At 30.1% G+C, this 23,439-nt stretch overlaps 1 protein-coding gene across 1 annotated transcript in view; it reads left to right on the forward strand.

Moving 5' to 3' along the window:
- Nucleotides 1-23,439, forward strand: part of LOC131840909 (serine/threonine-protein kinase SIK2-like) — a 46,111-nt gene that overhangs the window by 9,126 nt on the left and 13,546 nt on the right. Inside the window, exons 2-6 of the mRNA XM_059189124.1 lie at nucleotides 6,374-6,490; nucleotides 14,356-14,419; nucleotides 18,188-18,303; nucleotides 18,877-19,047; nucleotides 19,552-19,675. Of these exons, the coding sequence (XP_059045107.1) occupies nucleotides 6,374-6,490; nucleotides 14,356-14,419; nucleotides 18,188-18,303; nucleotides 18,877-19,047; nucleotides 19,552-19,675 (592 nt within the window). The remainder of the gene's footprint in view (nucleotides 1-6,373; nucleotides 6,491-14,355; nucleotides 14,420-18,187; nucleotides 18,304-18,876; nucleotides 19,048-19,551; nucleotides 19,676-23,439) is intronic.

Genomic DNA, 23,439 nt, shown 5'->3' on the forward strand with positions numbered 1-23,439 from the left:
TATAATGATTTGATTAATTAGTTTCCAGTTAGGTTCCTAATTTTTATTTACATTCCAAAGAATCGGGGAACTGGTCACATTTATTTTACAGGTTTTGTTTATTTGACTCACTATTTTATGCTTAATATTCTTCAAAAATCTTATTAAATTATAGTTTCGTTTCTACACTTGAGATGTTTAATTTCTATTTCTATGAAATATCTGATTTTGCAAGTTTGGTCACGATTAATTCCTGGGACTTAAGAACGAACACATGTTAAATAATGCTGGTTGATTTCTGCTACTAGGCACTACTACTACGAAACTCTGAAATATTGAAACATACATATGAAATACTTATACATAAACACGCCGCTTTTTTCTGTTTTCTGACGTAGCGTACGATAAGAATGACGTCAATCACTGTAGATAGAACAGAACAATCCTAGGTAGGTATTCTTTTTGTGGCAGAGATGATATGATTTATTACTGTTTTTCATTATTTATCTTTACTATAAATAATATGGATTATATTGTTTTACGTTCGTATAATACAAATACTTAAAAGAAATTGGACATTCCTACGACGCGGTTGCAATACTTTCATATTGAAACTAAATCTATATGCTTATTTTCATATAGGTATTTGTGTATCATACAAATCTTTTTATTGAGCATTTGACTGTTAGGATATTTCTATTGACGGAAATATGACGGATTTTATTTTTCAGATTAACTTTATAGTGGTAACTGATATTTAAATGCAGACATCGACAAATGTATTTCTATGTTTTCGATTTTTTCTAAACTTTTGATATGACCGTACCATATTTCAGGAATATTCTGTGGTAATTTTCCCTTTAATCAGACTAGGATTACCTGAGATATAGCGCAATTACCTGAAGCCATTCAAATGCGATTTTCAAGGCATGCTCAGAAGCGTCATTCTACAGCTGTTCCCTCTTTTTTTTTCTATCGCTCCGGTTGTTAATCTACTCGAAGTGTATATATACACACTATATATATGTATATTATATATTCTTTAACGTATCATTGATAAAGTCTGCTAAGAACTTATTGTAACGTATAGTTAGGGTTAGTGATTTTATTTTCATTGATTAATAATATAACAAAAATTCTAGTGAAAATTGCACACGTTTCTATACCTAATTAGCCTAGGTAAGCCTGACGAGTTTTTCTTTTACTTTTAAATATGTTTTATATTGCCTTGAAAATTTTTTTGACTTCTAAGTGCTGTAAAAATACGAATAATGAAAAAAACTCGACAAGATTACCTAGATAAACTCATAAACTAAAAGAATCTATCTGAATTGTTTGTATTAGATCATGTAGTTCTGATGTTCATAGCAAAATTCCTTTCTTCTTTAGGACCGATTAGGAACTGCTACCACTAGCGCAATTTTAGATAATTTCTATTAAAACTTATAGAGAACACTCTGGAAATATGACCGAACCATACCTATTTACATGCATTTTATTTATATTAATTGATTCATCAATAAAAAACATTAACTAATTGACATTGTTATATTATTCAGTATAGTCTTCAGATTATGTTTGAATAGAACCGTGCAGGAATATATTAGATTGAAATCGACATTGGAGATTATAGGTTAGAGTAGACCTGCAGGCCTAAGAATAATACCAATAGAATCAGGCCAAATATTTCAAACACGCCAACATTTAGCTTGGTTGCAAGTTGACGCACTAATTATAAATTTGGCTATATTGGATGGGTCCAACTGCGTTCCAGAAATATTGTAATACATAAAGTTCAGTAACATTCAGGTTATTGAACTGAATTGATTGTAGGTACCTACGTACGATTGGTGATATGTATTCGTATAAATAAATGAAGTGTAAAATTAACGATAAATTTAAAGTGAGATAAAAATACCAAAAACTTATTATAATTACACATTACTGATTATTGTGTTATCTTTTGAGAGCTATTTTTGAAATTCTAAATTCTAATTGATAGAATAGGTATTATATATATATATATATATATATATATATATTTATATTTAAATAGTGCTACTTTTCATACAATATTGAATGGATATTGCTTTGCTCAGAGTCTATTTGAAAAAAAAAACGAATGCATTTATTTATGTATTAAAAATATATTTTAATGTTTACTCAAATTATTTATGACATTATAGACTATGTATGTTCTACATTACATATTGATTTTAAACCTCAGCCAGATTTTTTCAACGTGTTTAACAGGTCGTTTCTTCCGGCCTATGTGCATATGGCGTAACATTTTCCTTTCAGTGTTCCATACAATATGTTACGACTGAAATTCATTTACAATTACAATACTTATTTTTAAACTTTCGCGTTTAGCACATATTATTACTACATATAGGTAACCGGGTTTTAACTCGAATAATATTATGGCAAATAAAGGTAATCACCTCACGGCCAGTGCAGCCTACTGGATACGTCGAGAGAGGTAAATTTTTGAACACGAATAAAATTATTCGTGTTTGTAGCCGGTTAAATATATTAAGAATTAAGAAGAGCTTAAGGCATATAGATGAAGAAAATTATGACTTCATCAAGACACCTATATTAAAATTTAATTGTCTGTTAATAATTTTAAAGTGATTAGATTGGAATGTAGCTGGGAAAAAGTTTAATGTGTAACGTAATAAATAAATAATTTAATAAATATGAGTAGCATACACAGTTGTCGTGGGCGGCCCATGTTTGGCAGTAGAAAAAGAATTGATGAAGTCATTATGATCACATGTTTTCGACGTGATGCGCGGTATCAACTTTATAAGTAGATAAAAGAAAACGTCATTATCATAGCTAAATTATCTTGATAATTACCTTTCGAATTGTATAATAATAATAAATAAAAACAACAAATTATAGTATTACATTTTAAAATTTAATAGGTATTACGAAAAATGGTATTTTTTTACAAATGAATAACTGTAAATACTATAATATATATTTAAATGGAGATTTGATGTTAAGGGTATGATGTGCGATCGGCAAATTCATTGAAAATTAAACATCAGACAGCTGAAAGGTAATACATGATATACTGCTAATCTTTTTTAGAATAATTGATTAACCATAATCAAATATTGATCGATTAAGCAAATTATAGTATTATTTTCATAAAATTTAATGATGTAACTACAAGTTTCCGAAATTGTGCTACCTACACATACTTACCTGTCGTTGCACAATATTCGACGTTATGTGTAAAACGGATTTAAGCAAGTGGTGCACAACATAGAAACTCTAGAAATCAAATAGAATTGCAGAGTTTGTTCTGCAGATACCGTGTCGTGTAGGCGCATAAAAAGTGTGAAAATCATAATTTCACTTCATTGCGTCTGTTGCATTGTTCGTAATATAAATTGCCTGACACCTCGTGCATATGCGATTTTGTCCCAGGTATGGAGTGTTGAACATGATTGAAGTAAACGTAAACTGTTGTGTTTATGTGAAATTTTAATAAATTGTACTCATGTTTTTATAAGTTCCACTTACAGTTTCATAAATACATACTCTACCGAGGCACCAATGGTGGATGATGAGATGAGTATGTAGTCAGGCCAATTAGCCTTTCTTGGCACCGTGGAATTTATGTGATCGCGTGAAAGTCGACCTGCCAGGAGGTCAATAGTCCCTATTACTAACAAGCAGGAAGTATCCTCCCTTTTTATGACATTTGGTAGATTTGATATAGATACACGAGACCGATTAATGTTGTGCTCGATTGGGATTTCTACTTCTACTCAATTACGATTGTACCAACCATGTAAAGGGAGGGTCACAGTTACCTATGTTTAAATGATCATTTATTCGATGAGGTGATAATTTTGTGAGGTCCAAGCATACGAGAGTGACGTAAAGATGTGTGCGTAATACATTTATCAACAAGCAGGTCAATGTCGGGGCGTCTGACCAGTAGGTATATAACTCTATTGCATTGCTTCGTTATTGTATTATTATCAGCATCCTGGTCTATATCAAAACAAAAACAATTTTGAGCACTGACCTTTAATTTTCAAGTAGACTATTTGTAGAGACGTCACTGTAATTGCTTTGATTGTATTTTTATTTTTATACATATATATGTGGATTTTAACTACATTGCATCGTCCGGGATTTTTACCATAATGTGTTAGTTTAGGTATTTTTAATACTATTCGAATATATTTAATAGAACTAACGTATTTATGTTGACAAAACTTAATATTAACTGATTTTTAATGGTAATAAAATCATAAGAATTTTTCTACTACTAATTATAATAAAATAAGATAAATTTTTAAAATCTAATAACATTAAAGGGACATACAAGAAAAAACTAAAAACTGAAATTATTTAGCAATTATACTTACTGCCTGTTTTAGTTACTAATTAATTACCAAGTTCAATATCTTTATAATTAGCGCAATAATGCGCCTAAATAAAAGTTATTTATTTACTTATTGAATGTAACCATATTGGTTATGTTATATTAAATACATTCCTATCGCAATATACATTATAGGTAAGTATATGATAAGCGGTAGATACTTGAGTCGCCATTGAATTCGCCGCTTCAAGATAACGTTAGTAGGTCAATCAGAACACACTCATTGTTGTATCTCAATTAAGATGCTTTTGTTTTAAATATACTTCGACTGTGACATCTTGAACTATAATATACTGGGTAAACGACATCTATACATGTTTTAATATATAGGTACATAGTGTAGTGTTTTGATACGATACGAAGTGTACGTAGTGACTGAATAAGAAAGGGATTTTACACCTTGCGAAATTAGTATTTCCAGTCAAAATTTTCTATTTCAACAGAAAAGTAATTGTCAATAAAATATATAATAGGTAAAAATGCCCTTGTTTCTAATGAATCATATTCGACTTAATATTACAGAAGACTTTTCCATGATTTCCATTTAACAGATCCCTCTAGCTTCGCATTACAGTGATTAAATTTGAAAGACCATGATTGTTAAGCACTTATAAAGTTGTAACGTCAGGGAAATTGTGAAACAAACAACATTTATTATATTTCGGGACGATGTTGATGTATACTAGACTATATTTTCAATATGACTATTTTTTTATATGTGTTACCCGAATCGCATCGTTAATTCTGAATTACGATTTTTGTTCGATATTGAAGATTACGATTTTTGTCCGTGCTCTCTTTGTCTCTGTCTGTTAGAGACTATATTTATTTTACTGCTTAAATATATTTATAGTATGTATTATAATTATTACTAATTGAATAAAGGTTGAAATCGTATTTATATGCAATAAAACGTTATGTGTTAACATTTTATAGAAATTATTACATTAATGCAAATAATTAACTGAATTTAAAACACTTAATAAACGGCTTGGGATTATGGACTTAATAATTCATTATATATACCCAAACAAATAAATCTGAAAAAAATAATAAGAAATATATAATATTTATCACATCATTTTCAATTTGGCTAATGAAATATCTTCATTATTTGTAGGAATATTTACGATCATAATTACCATGTTATTCATATACCATATTATTTATACCCACTTCACGTTTCAGAATTAGTGTAATTCCTAGCTTCGTACCTACGTGCTATTTACGTTCACACCTAGAGCTATTTTTAGCCGCATTTGTGCATCTCGACACTAATTTTCTTTCTTCTAAAGACCTTTCGGTGGAGTTGGGCCGTCAGCGAGCGGTCGTTCCAATCACGTCAATTGGCTCAATCGTTCAGAAATGACGCTCGTCTTGACGTCATACCCTCTTTGTCTGGCTGGAAAGCTAACGGCATTGTCCGTTAGAGTACTGAAAAGCAAATTGTATGTGGTGACACAGATTGCTGAACTGAACATGTAATATTCCATTCCATAATGATAGATCATGTGTATGAGCGTCAGGAACAGTAATAATGTGATATCATTTTAATTGAGTACAATTTTCTGAGTTTAGTTAAGGATTTTATGCGGTTTTGAGTTCATTAATTATGAAAAACTTAGAATGAATTACTAGATCTGTCAAATAGATATTAATTCATTCTATGCCGTCGTTGGGTCTGGGGTGTAACATGTTTTATTCAATTAATTTAATTATATTATTAATAAAGGGCTTTAAAAGTCATTTACAGTAGCTATATAAAACATTGAAAATGTAAAAGATAAATTCTATTAAGCTTTTTTTTGGAAATTTATTACGACAATTTTTCTTTTTAACCTCATATCATGGTGTCATTTAATACTCCAATAATAATATGAGTATATAGATTACATTTGTATCCAGGGATTCTGTGGATTCGGTTTTAAAAGAAAATTTAATTCACAATAAAACTAATTTTACGTTTTTATATTGTTCCAGGTAGCAATTAAGATAATAGATAAATCGCAATTAGATGCCAGTAATCTTCAAAAGGTGTACAGAGAAGTGGACATCATGAAGAGGCTGGACCATCCTCATATAATTAAGCTTTATCAGGTGAGATTATTTGGTATATTTTTAGAGTACGGTCATTATTAAGTTTATGGTACCGTTTACTGCACTGTATATATTGATGTTGATATTGAAAAATGCCTAGCATTTTTAATACTAGTAATTATTGTTGGAGTACTATTGTTTAATTTTATAGAGCACAATCATGATCAATCATCGTCGAGTGCTATAATTAGAATTAATCAACGTCATTGGTTAGATGAGTAGTTTTACTGTATATTCACAAAAATCGAACTTATGTTATATCTTTATTATTTACTAGATGTATATTTTCACGCTCCCGGCATGTAAACGGATAAACAATCTTCTATGTGTAAATATAGCATAGGGTATATGACCGTATACCAAATTTCTTCGAATCCTTTCAGTGTATCAAATATCTAATTAACCAGCTATATGGAAGGAATAACGGTCCTGCAAACTAAAGATTAAATTCCTGGTAGATTTAGTAAGTGCCCTATATTTATTATGAATATGTACGATTGTTTTTCTGTTTATACATGTGTACACAATTATTAACAGTTACCTTCCTCCTTTGATACACTGCCTATTAGTAATTATATAATAGATGTCACTAGGGTCCAGTGAGCTTGACTATTAGCGGAACAAATTTTTATTACAGTTGCAGTAAAGTAGTATACTGTGTAATACGCTCATTACGTAGTCTACATCAATATGTCGTGCTTCAAATAATGATATAGAATTTTACCTCGTAACCCTAAACGATACGTAATACCCAGTCTTATGTACCGTTGATTTACATTGTAGCAATAGAATAGAGCAGTCAGGTATAACATATACGTAAGGCGTAAAGGTACAAATTATTAGTACTATATTTGTCTATTAAGGTATGTATATTAGAGCAGTAGTCACTATATTAATTGGACAACTAGTTCTTACACCTATCTTAAGTTATTAAAATTTTATAAGTGCCAATGTAGTGGATTGTCTATATATATCTATATAATAAATTTATATTTTTTTATAACTGAATACAATAAAGAACTGAACGTAATTTTCATATCCAACACAGACAGTGTTAAAATTTCCATTAAATTTGTCAGCATGTATACCATAATTCCGGAAGTTAAATATGATAATAGTATGAATTTCTATTTTAATATAGAATGTTCAATGTACAATACTGTAAATATATAAAACAATATACTTTAGATTAATTCTATTAAATATCTTCAATTTGCTAAATTGAATACATACAGCGAAGTCGATACCAATGTGAGTTCATATTACCCACTACTAATGGCTGCCTCTCTACTATACAATTCTATGTAATACTCATAGTAAGATTTATTGCAGTACATCGAGTTGTAAGAAACTGGATATACTGCAATAAATCTAGATCTATATTCCAAGGAATAAAGTGTTAAAACTAGAATTCGAGTTATACAATTAATGAAGCATTTCTATTACTAGTTTACGTAATGATTTAATGATTTTGTTTGTGTACTCAATAACTGTTAATGATTGCATGTCTGTATATGGATTTATATGAAATTTTAAATTACCGACAAGTCGGTGGAGTAACCAACCAGTGTAAAAATATAACGATCTTTTGAAGTCGGTTTAAAATTTCATAACATTGTGTCTTTTGACCTACATTTAAGTATTTCGTACTCATTTTGCAATGATACGCTAATAGATTATAATTTTTACTTTATTTATTTATGTGTGTATGTGTTTTGACGTTAAGTATTATGAATGTAATATGACAGTTTTTATTTTTCTTCTATCAGTTATCTCTATGTATTTCTTATTTAATTCAATTTATCCGTTATGGTTTCCAGCTTAGTCGTTGACTACTTGAAAAAATCCAGAATGTAGTATTACTAGTGACTAATATAATAAAATTATAAATAACTATAATTATGCACAAAGGCCCAGATGAGAAGCTAAATGTAGACATTTTCATTAAATTAAATAAATACAGCGCGTTGTTATCGACTGAACTATGCTAATTGAATGACTAAGTTATTTTAACCACAACAATATTTCATCTAACCGGAGACGGATAGTTAGTTACCTGCAGTTACAAAATTAAATTAGTCACTTTACTAACTCTACTTTCGCAGTATGCGTAACTAATATTGTAATAAATAAAGTATGTCTGTCTGTCTGTTTGCTATAAATTGTTAAATATATCTTAACTAATTAGATATGAAGATCAATTGTATCACGTAATTGGACATAAGGTATATTTTAAAAAAATATTTAAAATATAAAAATATACTTTTAAGGAGAGTTTTGGAAAGAAAATTTTCCCCTTAAATATAATAATAATATATAAAATACCTTTAACATACCACATAGAATCTCTGTGGAAATTACTTGTTCCTGTTGTACTTTGACAAATTGTCAAGGTGATTTTCCTATTGTCACATAAACATCCGATATCTCCGGAAATTAAAGTGACCCGGCGTACGGCGTACTAAAATCACCTGAAATTCAACCGATATATTATTTACATTTTCCATACTAATATAATAATTGTGAAACTGTGTCAGTCTATCTGTTTGTTTTTTTTTTCATGATAAGATGGCTGAATAGATCTTAATACAATATAAGATAGAGATTGATTGTATTGTATTGATTGATTGATTATATGTAATTAATGATTGTATATATACTGTATTGATTGTATTGTATTGTATGATTAAAAGGACAGATTTTAGACTCTTTCATCACAAAAAAGTAAACGAAGTCGTGAAAAACAGATAGTAAGATTATATTTACGGATAATTTTAAAACTGTAGTATAATAATAAAAAAATGGTAATATCGATAATTGCGCGTATCTTGTCTAACTTTGCAATGATAGAAATTGGCACCTGAAATTGGTTGGTGTTACATAATTTTCGGAAAACAAAATTATAAAAAATATGAGTGAAGAAAACCCATTTTCTTACGTCATGTAACATATTGTTATATGTCCGTTGTTTCTTTTTCAAATCTGCGTACAATTCATTTACCTGATTTATTTCATACTTGTTATTCACGTGTCAGTCTCAGAGCAGACAGAGTTATAACTAATCAGGAGAGAATCTAATTTAACAGAGTACAATTGCTATGTAAACTTGGCAGTTACACGAAATAAATCCTCCATTCGCGAATCTTGTATAAATAAATCCAAGTACTTACTCTAATTTTAAGATATGTAGAATGTAGGAGAAAATTAGGAATGTGTTTAAAATATAGTTCTTTTAAATAATAGATCTTAAATTGTTTCTAGTTTTGCGTTTAAATTGTACGCTATGCGTATTGTTAACTTATTGACTTGAATAATCATTAAAGAAGAAAAATACATTCGACTGCTATTTACTTTTTGTAATGGCGATAAGAACTTGTATGACATAGAATATAAAAACCTGATTCCAGGGTTGCTTACCTAAAAACACTGAGCCTCGTAAAATGAAATAAAAAATCTGATGAAATCAGTACTCAATTTGGCTCTTTTTGCTAATGTATATCATAGTATTGTAGTAGTTTGGTTTTAAGGTATAAACTTGTAAAAACTTGTATGAGGGTGAAAATATCCTCGTACAAAAGCCAAAAATCTATATTTGTACGAGACTTCTCATAACTATTGGCATCCCTCCCTTAATCAGGAAATAAATATTTAAATAGAGTATATTGATAGACTACGATGTTGATCGATAATAACAGGTAGTTTTTAATACTTCTTACAGCCAGATAGATTGGCATTGTTTGTTGGCTTGGCGATGCTTATAATGCAATGCCAATAAAGATTGTTCTTGTGCAATAAATATATAGTCTTTTAGATCAAAATAAATATCTCATTAACTAATTAATCATGGAATGATTATTCCAAAATTATAATTCAGCACAGAAGTAAAATAAAATAGAATGAGAATACATCTATATGCCAAATGAATTCTAGCTACAATGGCATTTGAATACAAGTTACTGTGTAGGATTGCCTAAGTTAAACCACGTCCTAGTAAATATAAAAAAATTTTGCATCTCTAACCTCGTACATCAAAATATTTTGACCGATTTCTGTAGATCCTAAAATAAAATCGCGTATTTGTAGAAGCATCCTCGTACGGTAGTCAACCCTGGTACTGTGTAATGTGCAGCAGTCTGTATCGAATGAATGGATCGGGCAATATTATAGTTCCAATGGATCCCGAGAAGGCCAACTCAGTGTATACAAACATTTTGTCTCATCTTGAATGGAGACTGGTGACTGTTTTGTCCTTTGTCCTTATACTACGGGAAGGCTGTTTCCGTCCATTCACAACAATAAAACACTCGTATCCGTTGTTTGAAACTACGTAGGCAATTAATATGTGCTAATTTCGTGTGCGTAATTTTGGGGTATAAACTGTTCGCCTTCTAGCACCTATTGTAAAGGTTATCTACATTTTTTATGAAGACAATATCATTAATTATATATATACACGTATAGTGTGTAACAGTCGGCTATTACACACTATTACCAATTTATATTAATAATTTTATATAAAATTTAATATATACTTCGTTCACTGGCGTTGTAATTAGTAGATACTGAAAGTCCTCTTTCAGGAAATTCACAAGTGATCACTTATATTTAAAGATGTTAAATTTCAGTTTTTCCGTTAAGCATCTTCGAATCAGCTATTCTGCTATATAAGCTTGTTATACTCTGCCGTTACATCTTGTATACTTACGTAAAAATATAAATGTTATTTACTTTTCGTACACTACAGGTACTTACTTAATATCATAATAATAGTTTTTTTTACAAATCGTAGCTTTCCTCGTCCAAATATTAAAATACCTTCATTTTCTTCCGCAACTGGGCTCTATGTTTTGATGCTGTTATAGTTTCAGACAGACAGAAATGAGTCATGTTTGAAAGGTATTATTTATAGTGACGGTTTACATTTTTACCGCGGCCGAGGCCGGTTCACGGGCACGCCTGTGCGTTTTTCGCCGCCGCGCGCATCTGCCAATGCCAAACTCTACCGCAACCATAGAATATTAAATACCTTGTATTCTGTAACTCTACCACAGGATGTACCACTATATATGAGGAATCGTGTTTTCACATACATTTTAAATATGTATAGTCATATATTTTAATATACTACACTTTAATATACTATAGGTGACCTATAGTATATTAAAATGTATTTAAAAACAGGGGAGAGAGAATAAAGCCACTCTATAGGCGTTTGTATTGTAACTGTAGTTCCGCCCTATGTGCATATAAATTTGTCACTTATATATGTATTAACATAATAGTATATGTAATTTGTCATTCTGGAACAAAGCATGTTTTAACGTGAGAAAGAATTTTTAAAATTTGTACAGCGGTTTCTGTGTTTACTTTTATTCATAATAAAATCCACTACTTCTTTATTATATTAGTACAAATTACACTTACTGCCCTACCGGCACTCTGGAAAGGACTTCGCCCATGATGAATAATATCCTATACTTAGAATAAAGAAGTTTATCAAACGGCGAAAGAAGTTTAACAAAGCAGGAAATAAATTTGAAACACAAAATTCGCAGTCTCGTTTTTATTAATGTTGGTTTTATTAGATTCAATTAGTTGATATGTTTTTTTGTATTTCATAATTGATTGATAAGCAATTTTTTATCAATCTTTTTATATTTACAATCTTATATGTATGTCAAAATATAGAACGTGTTTTTGATTATACAATTCTAAAACATTATGTATTTCTAGTATATCAAACGACATTACCAAATGTAGTAAATCAAGACAATTTAGCATCATTTATAACTTCCGTATGATAATAAGTAGGTATTGATTGATTTGCTTAATTTACCTAAGCGAGTAGGAAATAAAATTGTAAACATGATTTTGCGGAAGTTAATGTCGGATACCGACCCACCTTAATGTAATTTTTCTATACATTGATAACAAAAGTATTTTAGTTTTTAATACATATGTTTAATACGCCTCAGATAATACTTTATTGCCGTAAATTAGCCATTATTCTGGGACCCTTATACTTAAGCGTTGCAGTGGCATATCTAGATTCATATATTAGTGTAACTTTGTTTCAATATGCTATAGCGACGTCCATCACCGACCTCAATTATTAACCTATATATAGATTTCATTATCACGATAACTTATTATCACACTGGTCACAGGTATCTCATCTCTTATCTCATTCAGCTAACTGTTAACGGCAGACAGGTAGCTTCTTTTAGGCTTTTATTTCTAATTTTGTGTCGGTAATTCCAAAATAACTAAGTACTTTGTTCCACTAATAAGTACTACTAACTAGCTATGTATAAGTGCTTACTGAATATGTATTTTCAATTTTACAATTAATATAGATCTCTATTCATAAAAGAAACTAATAAATAATAAAAATTTTAGTCGTCCATAGGAATATTATGTAGGAGTATAAGAGTTTTCAATGGTATTACAAAGTAACATCTGCATTTACGCAACTTCTAAACCTGTGTATAGTTACAAAATATAAAGAACAAAATTTCGCAAATCGTTGTAGATGGTAGGGGCGTCATCATGCAACTGGTTTGTCGACAGACAGACAGAATTTTGGCTGACAGATACGTATAAATGATTGTTTTTAAATTTTTACACACACATAATAGTATATTATCTATGACAAATTTTAGCTGATCGCCTTGTACCAGCGACCAACATCAATAACGTAAATGTTATTGAAATAAAAAACATCTAGCATAAACAAACATTACATAATTATTGTAGGTATACTGGGTATCTTAATAAATAGTAATTGCTTTTTCTTATTGGTAACGTGTTATTATTCAAAGCAATAGGTAGCTAGTTATAAATCTGCAGTCGCTAGACGGTGCCTTGCAAGTGCAACGAATTGCATAACATTGAGTTATGTAGGTATTAATATGTTTGGTGCCATAGCTACTCGTATATTGCGTAATTTCAATGAACAATGAATCATATTTCTCTGAATATTGTTAAACTATGGTATAGCAAATTATTTGAATTACATATGTGTACATAAGGACACAATTAATAATTTTATAGGTACATGATACATAGGTAAATACACATATACATAATTAGTAAAGTAAAAATTTTGTATCCGTCTTTACGAAAATTGCGCGGTAAAAGAAGAAAAGTATGAAATTTCGCACACATATAGTTTATCTCTTTATAGTGTAGAATACTAATATCTTTTATGACTATGCATAAAAATAGGTACATCGCGCAACTGCCGAGTAGTGTTTTTTTTAACGGATGATAATGGAATGGTGCACCCGCCTGCGCTAACGGTTTACGCTGGCGGGGCACCAGTGGGGGATGATAATATGAGCATGAGGTAGTAGCCCATGCAGGAATTTATCACGATGGTAACCATTAGATGTTTTTAGAGTGCGGCGCTTACTTTGATAACTGTATTCGGGACTGAAAGGGAACTATGACAGTGAAATTACTGTGTAAGAGATAAAACATTTTGGTTTTTAAGAGTAACAACGTGCGTCACGATGTCTTATGTGTTGACCGTGTTGCTATTCATATCTATGAACCACAGATACTACTTTCTATCAAGTTGATAGTCACATTGTAAACAATCATCAAAAATGGTTAAATTAGCAGCAGATAATACATATTTCTATCATGTTTTCAGATAGTGTTTGCCTATGAAGTACTTTACTTCATTAAGAATAAAAGTTATAAAATATTCAAATTTCTTCTTTAAATATTCCCAGTAAAATATAGAAATATCAAGTGTTGCGTTCACAAAGACGTCGACAGATGACAGTGTCTAACTACCCTACCTGGGATAACAGTAGTGACGACTTTTTTTTTTTTACATAACATATTTCTGGTTACAGGTCATGGAGACGAAAAACATGATCTACATTGTATCAGAATATGCAAGTAAAGGAGAAATTTTTGGTAAGTAAATATGGAACAGAACATGTTATTTCATAACATCTATAGTGTTTCCGAAAACTAGTGTTTTATTGCACATTATTGAAACTATTGTCTACTAGTACAACACGTTTACCTAATCAAATCGACATCAAGTACATACTTGAACTGAGATTCTAATTCTATTTATTGTCAGTAAAAAATATAAAAATGGTTACGATTATTTTTTGGAGATTATAATAGTCTTGAAAATTGGATCTCATGATAATGGGGGTGTATAAAAGTACTAGGGGTGAAATTGTCATTGATAAATTAAATGTATAATTATAAATTCATTCATAGTAAATCATTTCATTATCATCACCTTTTATATGCCTGGTTTCGGAACTATCCAGATAATCCGTGAAATCATTGATAAAAACGAAATTTACATTTTTAGGTTAGCTTAGGTTTAAGTTTAGGTAATTAGATATACAAAAAATCAATAACTTCGTTTTATTTTCCTGAAATAAAGTTTTCACGAGTACCCCGGAAATCGATAAAAAAGAAATACTTCAGTGAAAATACGTACATATAATTACAAAATAAAAATGTCGTTTGCATGTTCTCACCTTGCACATTCTGTCGTACGTCAGGTAGGTACTATTACTGTGCCGGAGTTTACTTGATTAATGGTTTATAAATGAATTTGTAAACTAGACTTTTAGATTTATTTATCATTCCAATAGTCGGGTTTCTCTAACTAAATTGGTGATTTTGCACTTGAAATCCGGCGGGGCCATCGCTTGATCGCAGTCAATCTTGACAGCAGGTTTGGTTAGCAGCCCTAATATCAGGTTACATTACATAAACAATTCAACATATTATATATTTAAAATTATATATTAAACATTAAAGAAAAATAAATATATTGCAGCATTAATAATAATGTATTGTTACCTTTTTATCGATTTTATTATATTTTATAGCCCCACGCGATCTATCACGGTTATAAAAGGTTGAATGATTAATTTTCCGTCCGTTCCAAGGCACCCCCACCCCTATACCGAGCCAAACGGTGTAAAAATGGCGAGTGGTATATTAATTTAAGCACCAGATTGTAGGTCAGATTTTATCATACGATCTTTATTGTATTTAATTTTAACCGCGATTAGTATGTCGCATGAGTCTAATTTTATATTAATGAAATATTATTTAGACATAATTATGTAGGTACTAGCATTAGCCAGCTTGACTGAATTCAGATATATTTCTCTTGTTTCCTTGTCACGATTATCTTTCTTTTATTAAAGAACAAATACATTTTGTTTAAATTATTGTAGATCGTTTTGGAGAACCTCTCGGTTGACAGATTATTTATTTAAATTAAAATTTACGACTTAAACTCATTTATGTACTCATTTATTTCTATAATATTTACATAAGTTTACGTAAATTGTTACTAGAGAATATACAGGCATTAAAATTAACATAATTTATTTATTATTCGTATATATACGAATACCTTATGGATTATTTTCAAAATGCTGAAAAAGGGAAACTTTTATCATTATTATTTTAACAAATTTTGATATATTATTTTATACTCATATATACTCGTATGGTTATACAAATGTTAATTAACGGTTATACGTGGTCTAACTATAAAGTTTAACGCCACCAAAAAGCGCATAACTGTAACCTCGAAATCGATTAAGGGTGCTCGTAAGTTCGTGGTCGCTTTGTCTATGACGTAAGCACGCTGGCAGTGACGTCACTGGTAAGGGTATTGTCGGGGTTACAAGGCCTGAGTGGGGGACAGGGAAAAGCAATTTCGCGCACAGCTGACTTCGTGCGCCCCAAAAGTTGGTGTTTTTGCGAATACTGACTGATTCAATTATTCAATTATCTGTATTTATATTAGGTATAACGTTAGATTCCATGTAGGTACTTGTTGAGTTTTCAGAAAGAAAATAGTAGAAAAAATACGTAATATACAAGTAATAACGCATTTGCAGTAATTTTGTAGTGAACTGAAAAACATTTTTTTGTATATCCGTAAATCCGTGAAGAAGGATTAGGTATAATATATTGTGTCATCTTTTGTGTCATTCATTTTGTTCTCGAGGATGTCTCCTATGGAAATAGACCACATTACATCAGTATAAGATAATTAAAAGAGAATTATACTATACTAAAACAAAAGATCTGGCTAGTATCGTATTAGTACTTTTCTTTTTTATGCGTAGATTGTTACGATATTTTGATTGAAATAAGATAAGAACGTTAGTATCAGTCCACATTAAAGAAAAGCTAACACTCCCCAGAATTAACAACGTATGAAGGGCATTCAAGGGAACAGTCTACGTCACTCTATATTATCTGTATCCATAATGTTTGTGGTTTTGTTCATGTAGGTACGTCATACATACGTGATCGATATCACTAATTTTATAGTAATCATTAATAATTCCATTTGTTTTGTCATCTGGCTAGGATACCCTGCGATTTCTGTGGTATGAGTTATGAGGAATCAGGAAACCTATAGTTTTAGAAAACGTCATGGCTTACAAAATGACTCGTCACTGAAACTCAAAGTTGGTTGTTTACCAATAGCAGCATGTTTATCATGTGGTAGAGTTTCATTCAGCTTCTGAGAATCACGTTTCAGAATATGATCTGATGTTGTCATTTCCACTAATAGCATTAAATATAATTATCTTATAAACATCTCAATAATAATCTTAATAATTAATTTTGTCTTATCAATTTATTTCATTATTTACTTTTTGATCATTATAAGATTAACCGATAATAGCTGATCGCTTTTAAATTGTACTTATATGACACCTACGTACATGTATACATAATTAATTCTAGGGCGTCTTGACGTGTATTATTTTAAGATTATTATTATTATTATATTCAATAATTGAGTCACAGATCTGATATGATAGCATGCTTACATAAATAACAGTGCTCCGTTGCAATTTACTAGCATTTTACCATTTGAGGTCGTACAATCAATAAATGATTTCTATTCAGGATGTACCCTATACCGCGGAATCATACTTAAATAAATAATCTGTTATTGTCCTTGAAATGAACATTAGAATGTTGACAGTGAACTTGGCTGTTATATCACAGCAGGTTATGCGATTTTATAATACAACTACTACTACTTCTGAACTATCTGAAAGTAATATCGCGTGCTGGCACTGAGGAATAACAATTGCTCTATAAGTTCTCAATGTTATATAGATGAAAATATCTAATTATAGATACATACCTATATGTCTTTGAAAATGTCATTTGTTTTTCACAGCTTACTGTCGTAATTAAAAATGTTATTAGATAATTTCATGAGACAAAACATAAATAAAATCAAAGAAACAATAAAAACCTTAGTTCTGACAGAATACTTAAAAAAGACATCAAAGTCTAATAAACTTTGAAGAATGATTGGGTGACCACAATGTAAATTTATAGATATTACTAACGATAAGGTTTCCAATTACGATTTTTCCAACCAGTTTTCCAAAGGTATTTTATTTAAAAGTTACGTAACTTAATCCATTAAAATACTATGATACGATTAATAGCATGGCCTTAATATAAAATTTTCAATAAATGTGGAAAACTGTAACTGCTTACGATTATACGATGTAATACTCAGGAAAAGTAATACTTTGGAGAAGTTCTCTATCTATTCATTTTACCTAGTTTCCTGCAGTATTAATTTTCTTTTCACAAAATGAGTGTATGTTCTCAATTGTTCCAATTAATGAGTTTAGTGTACATGTTTCCATACAGATTACATAGCAAAGTATGGCCGGATGGCAGAGCAGGCAGCGCGAAGAAAGTTCTGGCAAATTCTCTCTGCAGTAGAATACTGTCACGATAGGAGAATAGTGCACAGGGACTTGAAGGTTTGTTTGTCATACTTACATTTATTTAATATATTATATATATTTATTTAATATATTATACAAAAAATATATTATATATAATATATTTTTTGAAATTGATCTAGAACACAACAAATATTCAGTACCTGCATCGTGAAAGCCATGCTTAATAAGTAATGAATGGGTTGATTACAAGTTTGACTTTTTCAGTATTTATGTAAATTTTAGTAGATTTTGTAAAAACTATAAAATATGTAGTAGGTACAAACGAAACCTTAACCCAACATAAGTAATCTTCCGAGCATATAGTGTCTATTTTCTTAGTAATTCTTGTGTGAATCCAGAATAATTGAAAACAATTGAATTTTTCACTACGGTTTTGTTATTGAACAATCTCCATTTGAAGTATTCGGATTTATACGATAATTTTAAATTTACAAATTCATAAAGTATTATGTATTTGTATATATCGTGTTATGACATATCAGGTTTATGTAAATTATACATAAATAAGTTCATTGTCAGTCCACCTTAAAATATTAAAACCCTCTTTCACTTGTCGACTTTTTGTATAAGGAAACTTTTGCTATTTAGGCGGAGAACTTGTTATTGGACGCTAATATGAACATCAAGATCGCAGACTTCGGCTTCAGTAACTACTACGCGACGGGGGAACTCCTCGCGACCTGGTGTGGCTCCCCACCCTACGCCGCCCCTGAGGTTTTCGAAGGCAAGCGGTACACCGGCCCCGAAATTGACATATGGGTATGATATTAAAGTTTTATTCATTGTACTCTACCAGTTCCAATATTAAACAGATTTGAAATGGCTTTACCTTATGTAACTATAAGAATATCTTTCAGAGCATGACTCACTTACAATTTTGTATATGAAAATGTTATACCAAGTTACATATAATGCAATCGACTGGAACTGTTTAATGATAATTAAATAATTATATGGAAGGTGCGCAAACGCATTCCTCCTGTCTATTTTGTATAGACAGGAGGAATGCGTTTTTGTGTACTCACTAGTAGAATAAAACAGAAATGTCGACACTCACCGATAAGCATGGTCTAATTCCATGTCTCTAGAATTGTGAAATTGTACATACACAGATTTAGAAGTAACGTCATGTACAATACTAACAATATTAAGGATATTTAAATATTTATTTTCTTAGGGATATTTTTCTAGTTAGGGGTAGAAATTGAAGACAAATTTCATTAATCATATCTGAATAAATATTGTAAACTTTTACTGTTACAGAGTCTTGGTGTAGTACTGTATGTGCTCGTTTGTGGCGCATTACCTTTCGATGGTTCCACGCTTCAGTCATTAAGGGATCGTGTGCTATCAGGAAGATTTAGGATACCCTACTTTATGAGTGAAGGTGAGCATAGACAATTTATTTTACTACGTTTTCAACCGACCAAAGTGCTATTGAATCAGTATCTTTTCATTCATTGAAAATAATTATGCAATTATGTAAGTTCGGAAATATTTGGTATACTGCCAAGTTTATATAATAACAGAATTTTCCTGGTGACAAGTCTTGTGTTATACTGACTTCCTACGACTAAAACATCAGTGGCCGCGATCTATTGAAGGTCTAGTTTTCAGTTATTACTGTTAAATAATAAATATTAAGTAATAAAATATGCAAACCATTTCTAAACATTTAATTATAATTTAGACCGCATGATTGCAATGCAATGTCTTTAAACATGTAATGATATGCGAGTTTTCTAAATGCCTATAAACTATATAAAGGTATATAAAGGTCTATAAACAACACGGCTCTTTCAACTTCACCAATTTTCCTTCTAATTAAGATTCGTCAGAGATCGGCCCAAACTCCGATCCCTTAATTTCCTTGAGTGCAAGAGGATACAGACTTTGTTAGCTGAATGTTTTATAACTTCATTTAATATTGCTGACACCTATACCGTTTATGAAGCATATAATAATTCTCTTTTACGAGTTCTAAAGAAAAGTTCGTACATTATGTTAACGAAATTAGGCAGTCTGAAAATTTTATACATAACTATGTGTAAATAATGTTATAAAAAACAAAGCAAAGAGGTAGGTTACGTATTATATCATCACTGGGTTTAACTAAGTTTTCCAAAACAACATATAAAAACTCCTTCGTGATTACCAACTATCTAAATAAAAATTCTGATAATTTTACATTAATAGCAATTCTTTTTGTAATATGCAATATTCCTTATTAAAATTCGACATTATTGATTTTTTTTAAGGATAATCGTAAGGATATTGTCTTTTACGCGATCGAATTAAAATTGAATCGTAAATATATATTTTTTTTATATAATATGTATTGTTATGTAACCGGAATAGATAACATTTCTGACAGCCTACCTGACAGTAAATGGTAACTGTTGCATAGCAGCTTATAAAGCTGCTTGGCTAAAGTTAAATAGGTGAGTTAAAGTTAAAATGGGTGAGATTAAGACGTGTACGCCTTTTTACAACCGTCGTCTATCGTGGAAACATTGTTATATGGTAAGAAATGTCAGACTGCAGGCCACTTATTCAGTGCTCTATCATGTACGATCACGAGCATATAACTCATAAAACACGACTTATATATTAGTAAGTAATGAGTTTACCAACATTGTTGCCCTTCGGGGTGTTATTTTAACCCATATTAAATTGATTATGGCCGGGGTACTTAATTGCTTTAGTAAACTAGGTTATCTGTAAAAACTTGATTATATTTTTGCCTTGTTTATTTATTGAGACGTAACGGAATTTTTTATGTATTTAGTTATCTAATAATTAATGGAACGGTGTATGATTATCATTATTAAGGCTTATTTAAAGGACACGTCTGTATTGTATAGTAAGTAAATAAAATAATATGCGTATTAAATATATACTAATATTTTTAATTCGAAAATGTGTTTGTTTGTCTGCTTGTTATCTTTGAGCGACTAAATTTCAGAACGGATATTAATGAAGTTTGACGTGAAAATAGATTGTAACGAGAATTTCGGCTCCCAGGTGTAATCTAGTTTATAAATCTATCATGAAATTATTATGAGTAAGTACATGTTACAGTGAGTGAACCTCATAGATAATAATTAATTACTATAACTAGGCTAGAAAGAGCGGACGCCGAAGATAAAAAATAATGAAATCGATAAGAGGCGGCCACTTGCGTCACCCATATGTTTAATCATGCATTCTTCTGTCCGCAAAGCAGAAATCACGTACTTGATATTGATATACTTTCTATAATTTATCTACTAGTTATGTACGTTGATTTGTAGTCATGCTCTAGTCTATTTAGGTAAATATAGAAAAATAAAAACTGCATTGTCGTACCCTATACTTCAATCCAATCCAATACAAAAAGCTAAACAGCTGAATTATAAATTTATACATTCTTTTATTATTTTATCTACAATATTTATGTTTTCTACTAAAATGCTCTTTTCTTTTAGCTTTGCAGTTGTAATTATAGTCATAGGTTTATATAAAATGCAAATTGAATATATAAAAACGTGAATTTGAAGAAAGAAATTGTTTATATAATTATAAGTATCGGTAAATACGTTATTAAGTAATTATAAAAATAACTCTGTTATTATTTGTCGATAAACAAATTTACTATGAGTTTGGAATGTATTCTGCGCCGAACAAAAAAGAATTTGTTTAATTTTTTTTTCAAATGATATTCAGCAATGTTATTGACACGCTTTTTTATTACCGATAAAATGTTGACGTATATATTTAAATCCTGTATCTTACTAATGATAAAATTAATTGCCTAATCTTGATAACAATGTTTGATTTTTATTCTAAATACCTTATTAAACATATCATTGACGCAAATAGGTAACGTTATGATTAAGGGATTAAAAGATCTGTCATGATATGCTATCACACTGTTTACGTAATATGTTCTGAAGACATCGGACACTCCCAAAGTTTAGTAAGTACCTTAAATTATTGATCTTTATAAACATACAATAGTTTACCTGTTTATTTTATCTGTATGTCTATAACCACGTCACTTAATCACATAAAACACGCAAAGAAAAGACGAAGAATACGTTTTTCAAAAGACTTTTTGTCCGATTGGCAATTTCATTATGTCCCCGGTTCTGATTTTACAGTCTATATGTATTCGTATTTAGTCATTAGGTACAATTTCTAGTTAATATCTTTCAGGACTACTTTCTGTCATGATTTTATGTATCTAGTCATCCACTATGGTAGAAAATTGATGTTAAATGATAAGGTGTTGTTTCATGTTCTATTATTGCAGAATCTATTGGTTTTACAGTAATAGACCATGAAACAACACCTTCAATACAATACTTTATATAATATTAAGGGAATCAAATTATCAATATCAGAATATATGTCTATTCTTTTTGTAATTAGAGTGGATATCTACGAATTATTTAAATTTACGCATAAAAGTGACAAATATTTATAATAAAATTCTACATTGATTTGATCTTGTATTTAATACAAGATCAAATCAATGTAGAATTTTATATATTTGTCACTTTTATGCGTAAACACACACTAAACACTAGCTTTTATGTAAATTAAGATCTCGTATCTTTTTTAAACATTACTTTTATCGAGAGATCAGCTACATTATACTAATCACTAATTATAAGCATGTTTTATTTGATTTAAACGTTTATTTTAATTGTTTGATAATGTCATTATATATTAATAATATGAATATATAATATAAAATAATTAAAATTGTAATATTAGAAATGCTAACGTGTTAAAATGGTTACGTAGAGCGCAGTACCTACTCATTAATATTTCTTACGTCAAAGCTTCGACAAGAAATGTATCGACGTTAGTATAACACTTAGCGGGCGTCAATGGATACCTATTTCTGGCTCTACCGTCATACCATGAAGGTGCTTATTGAATTAACTAAAACGTGCGGACGTACAACATAAAATATCATTGTATATGTATATACACTAAAGTGGACTAAATGCTAAACCAATTAAAATATAATAAAAGGCCTCATAGAATTTTTGGGCCGAAGTTAAATAAGTAATTTGCCGACGTCGACACCAGAAAAATATGGTCCATTTTTGTATTAAATAATTAAATTTTAATATACATATTTAACACATATTGACCTAC

The sequence above is a fragment of the Achroia grisella genome, unplaced genomic scaffold (genome assembly GCF_030625045.1).
Source record: "Achroia grisella isolate CSIRO2021 unplaced genomic scaffold, CSIRO_AGI_Agris_v1 utg152, whole genome shotgun sequence".
NCBI lineage: Eukaryota > Metazoa > Arthropoda > Insecta > Lepidoptera > Pyralidae > Achroia > Achroia grisella.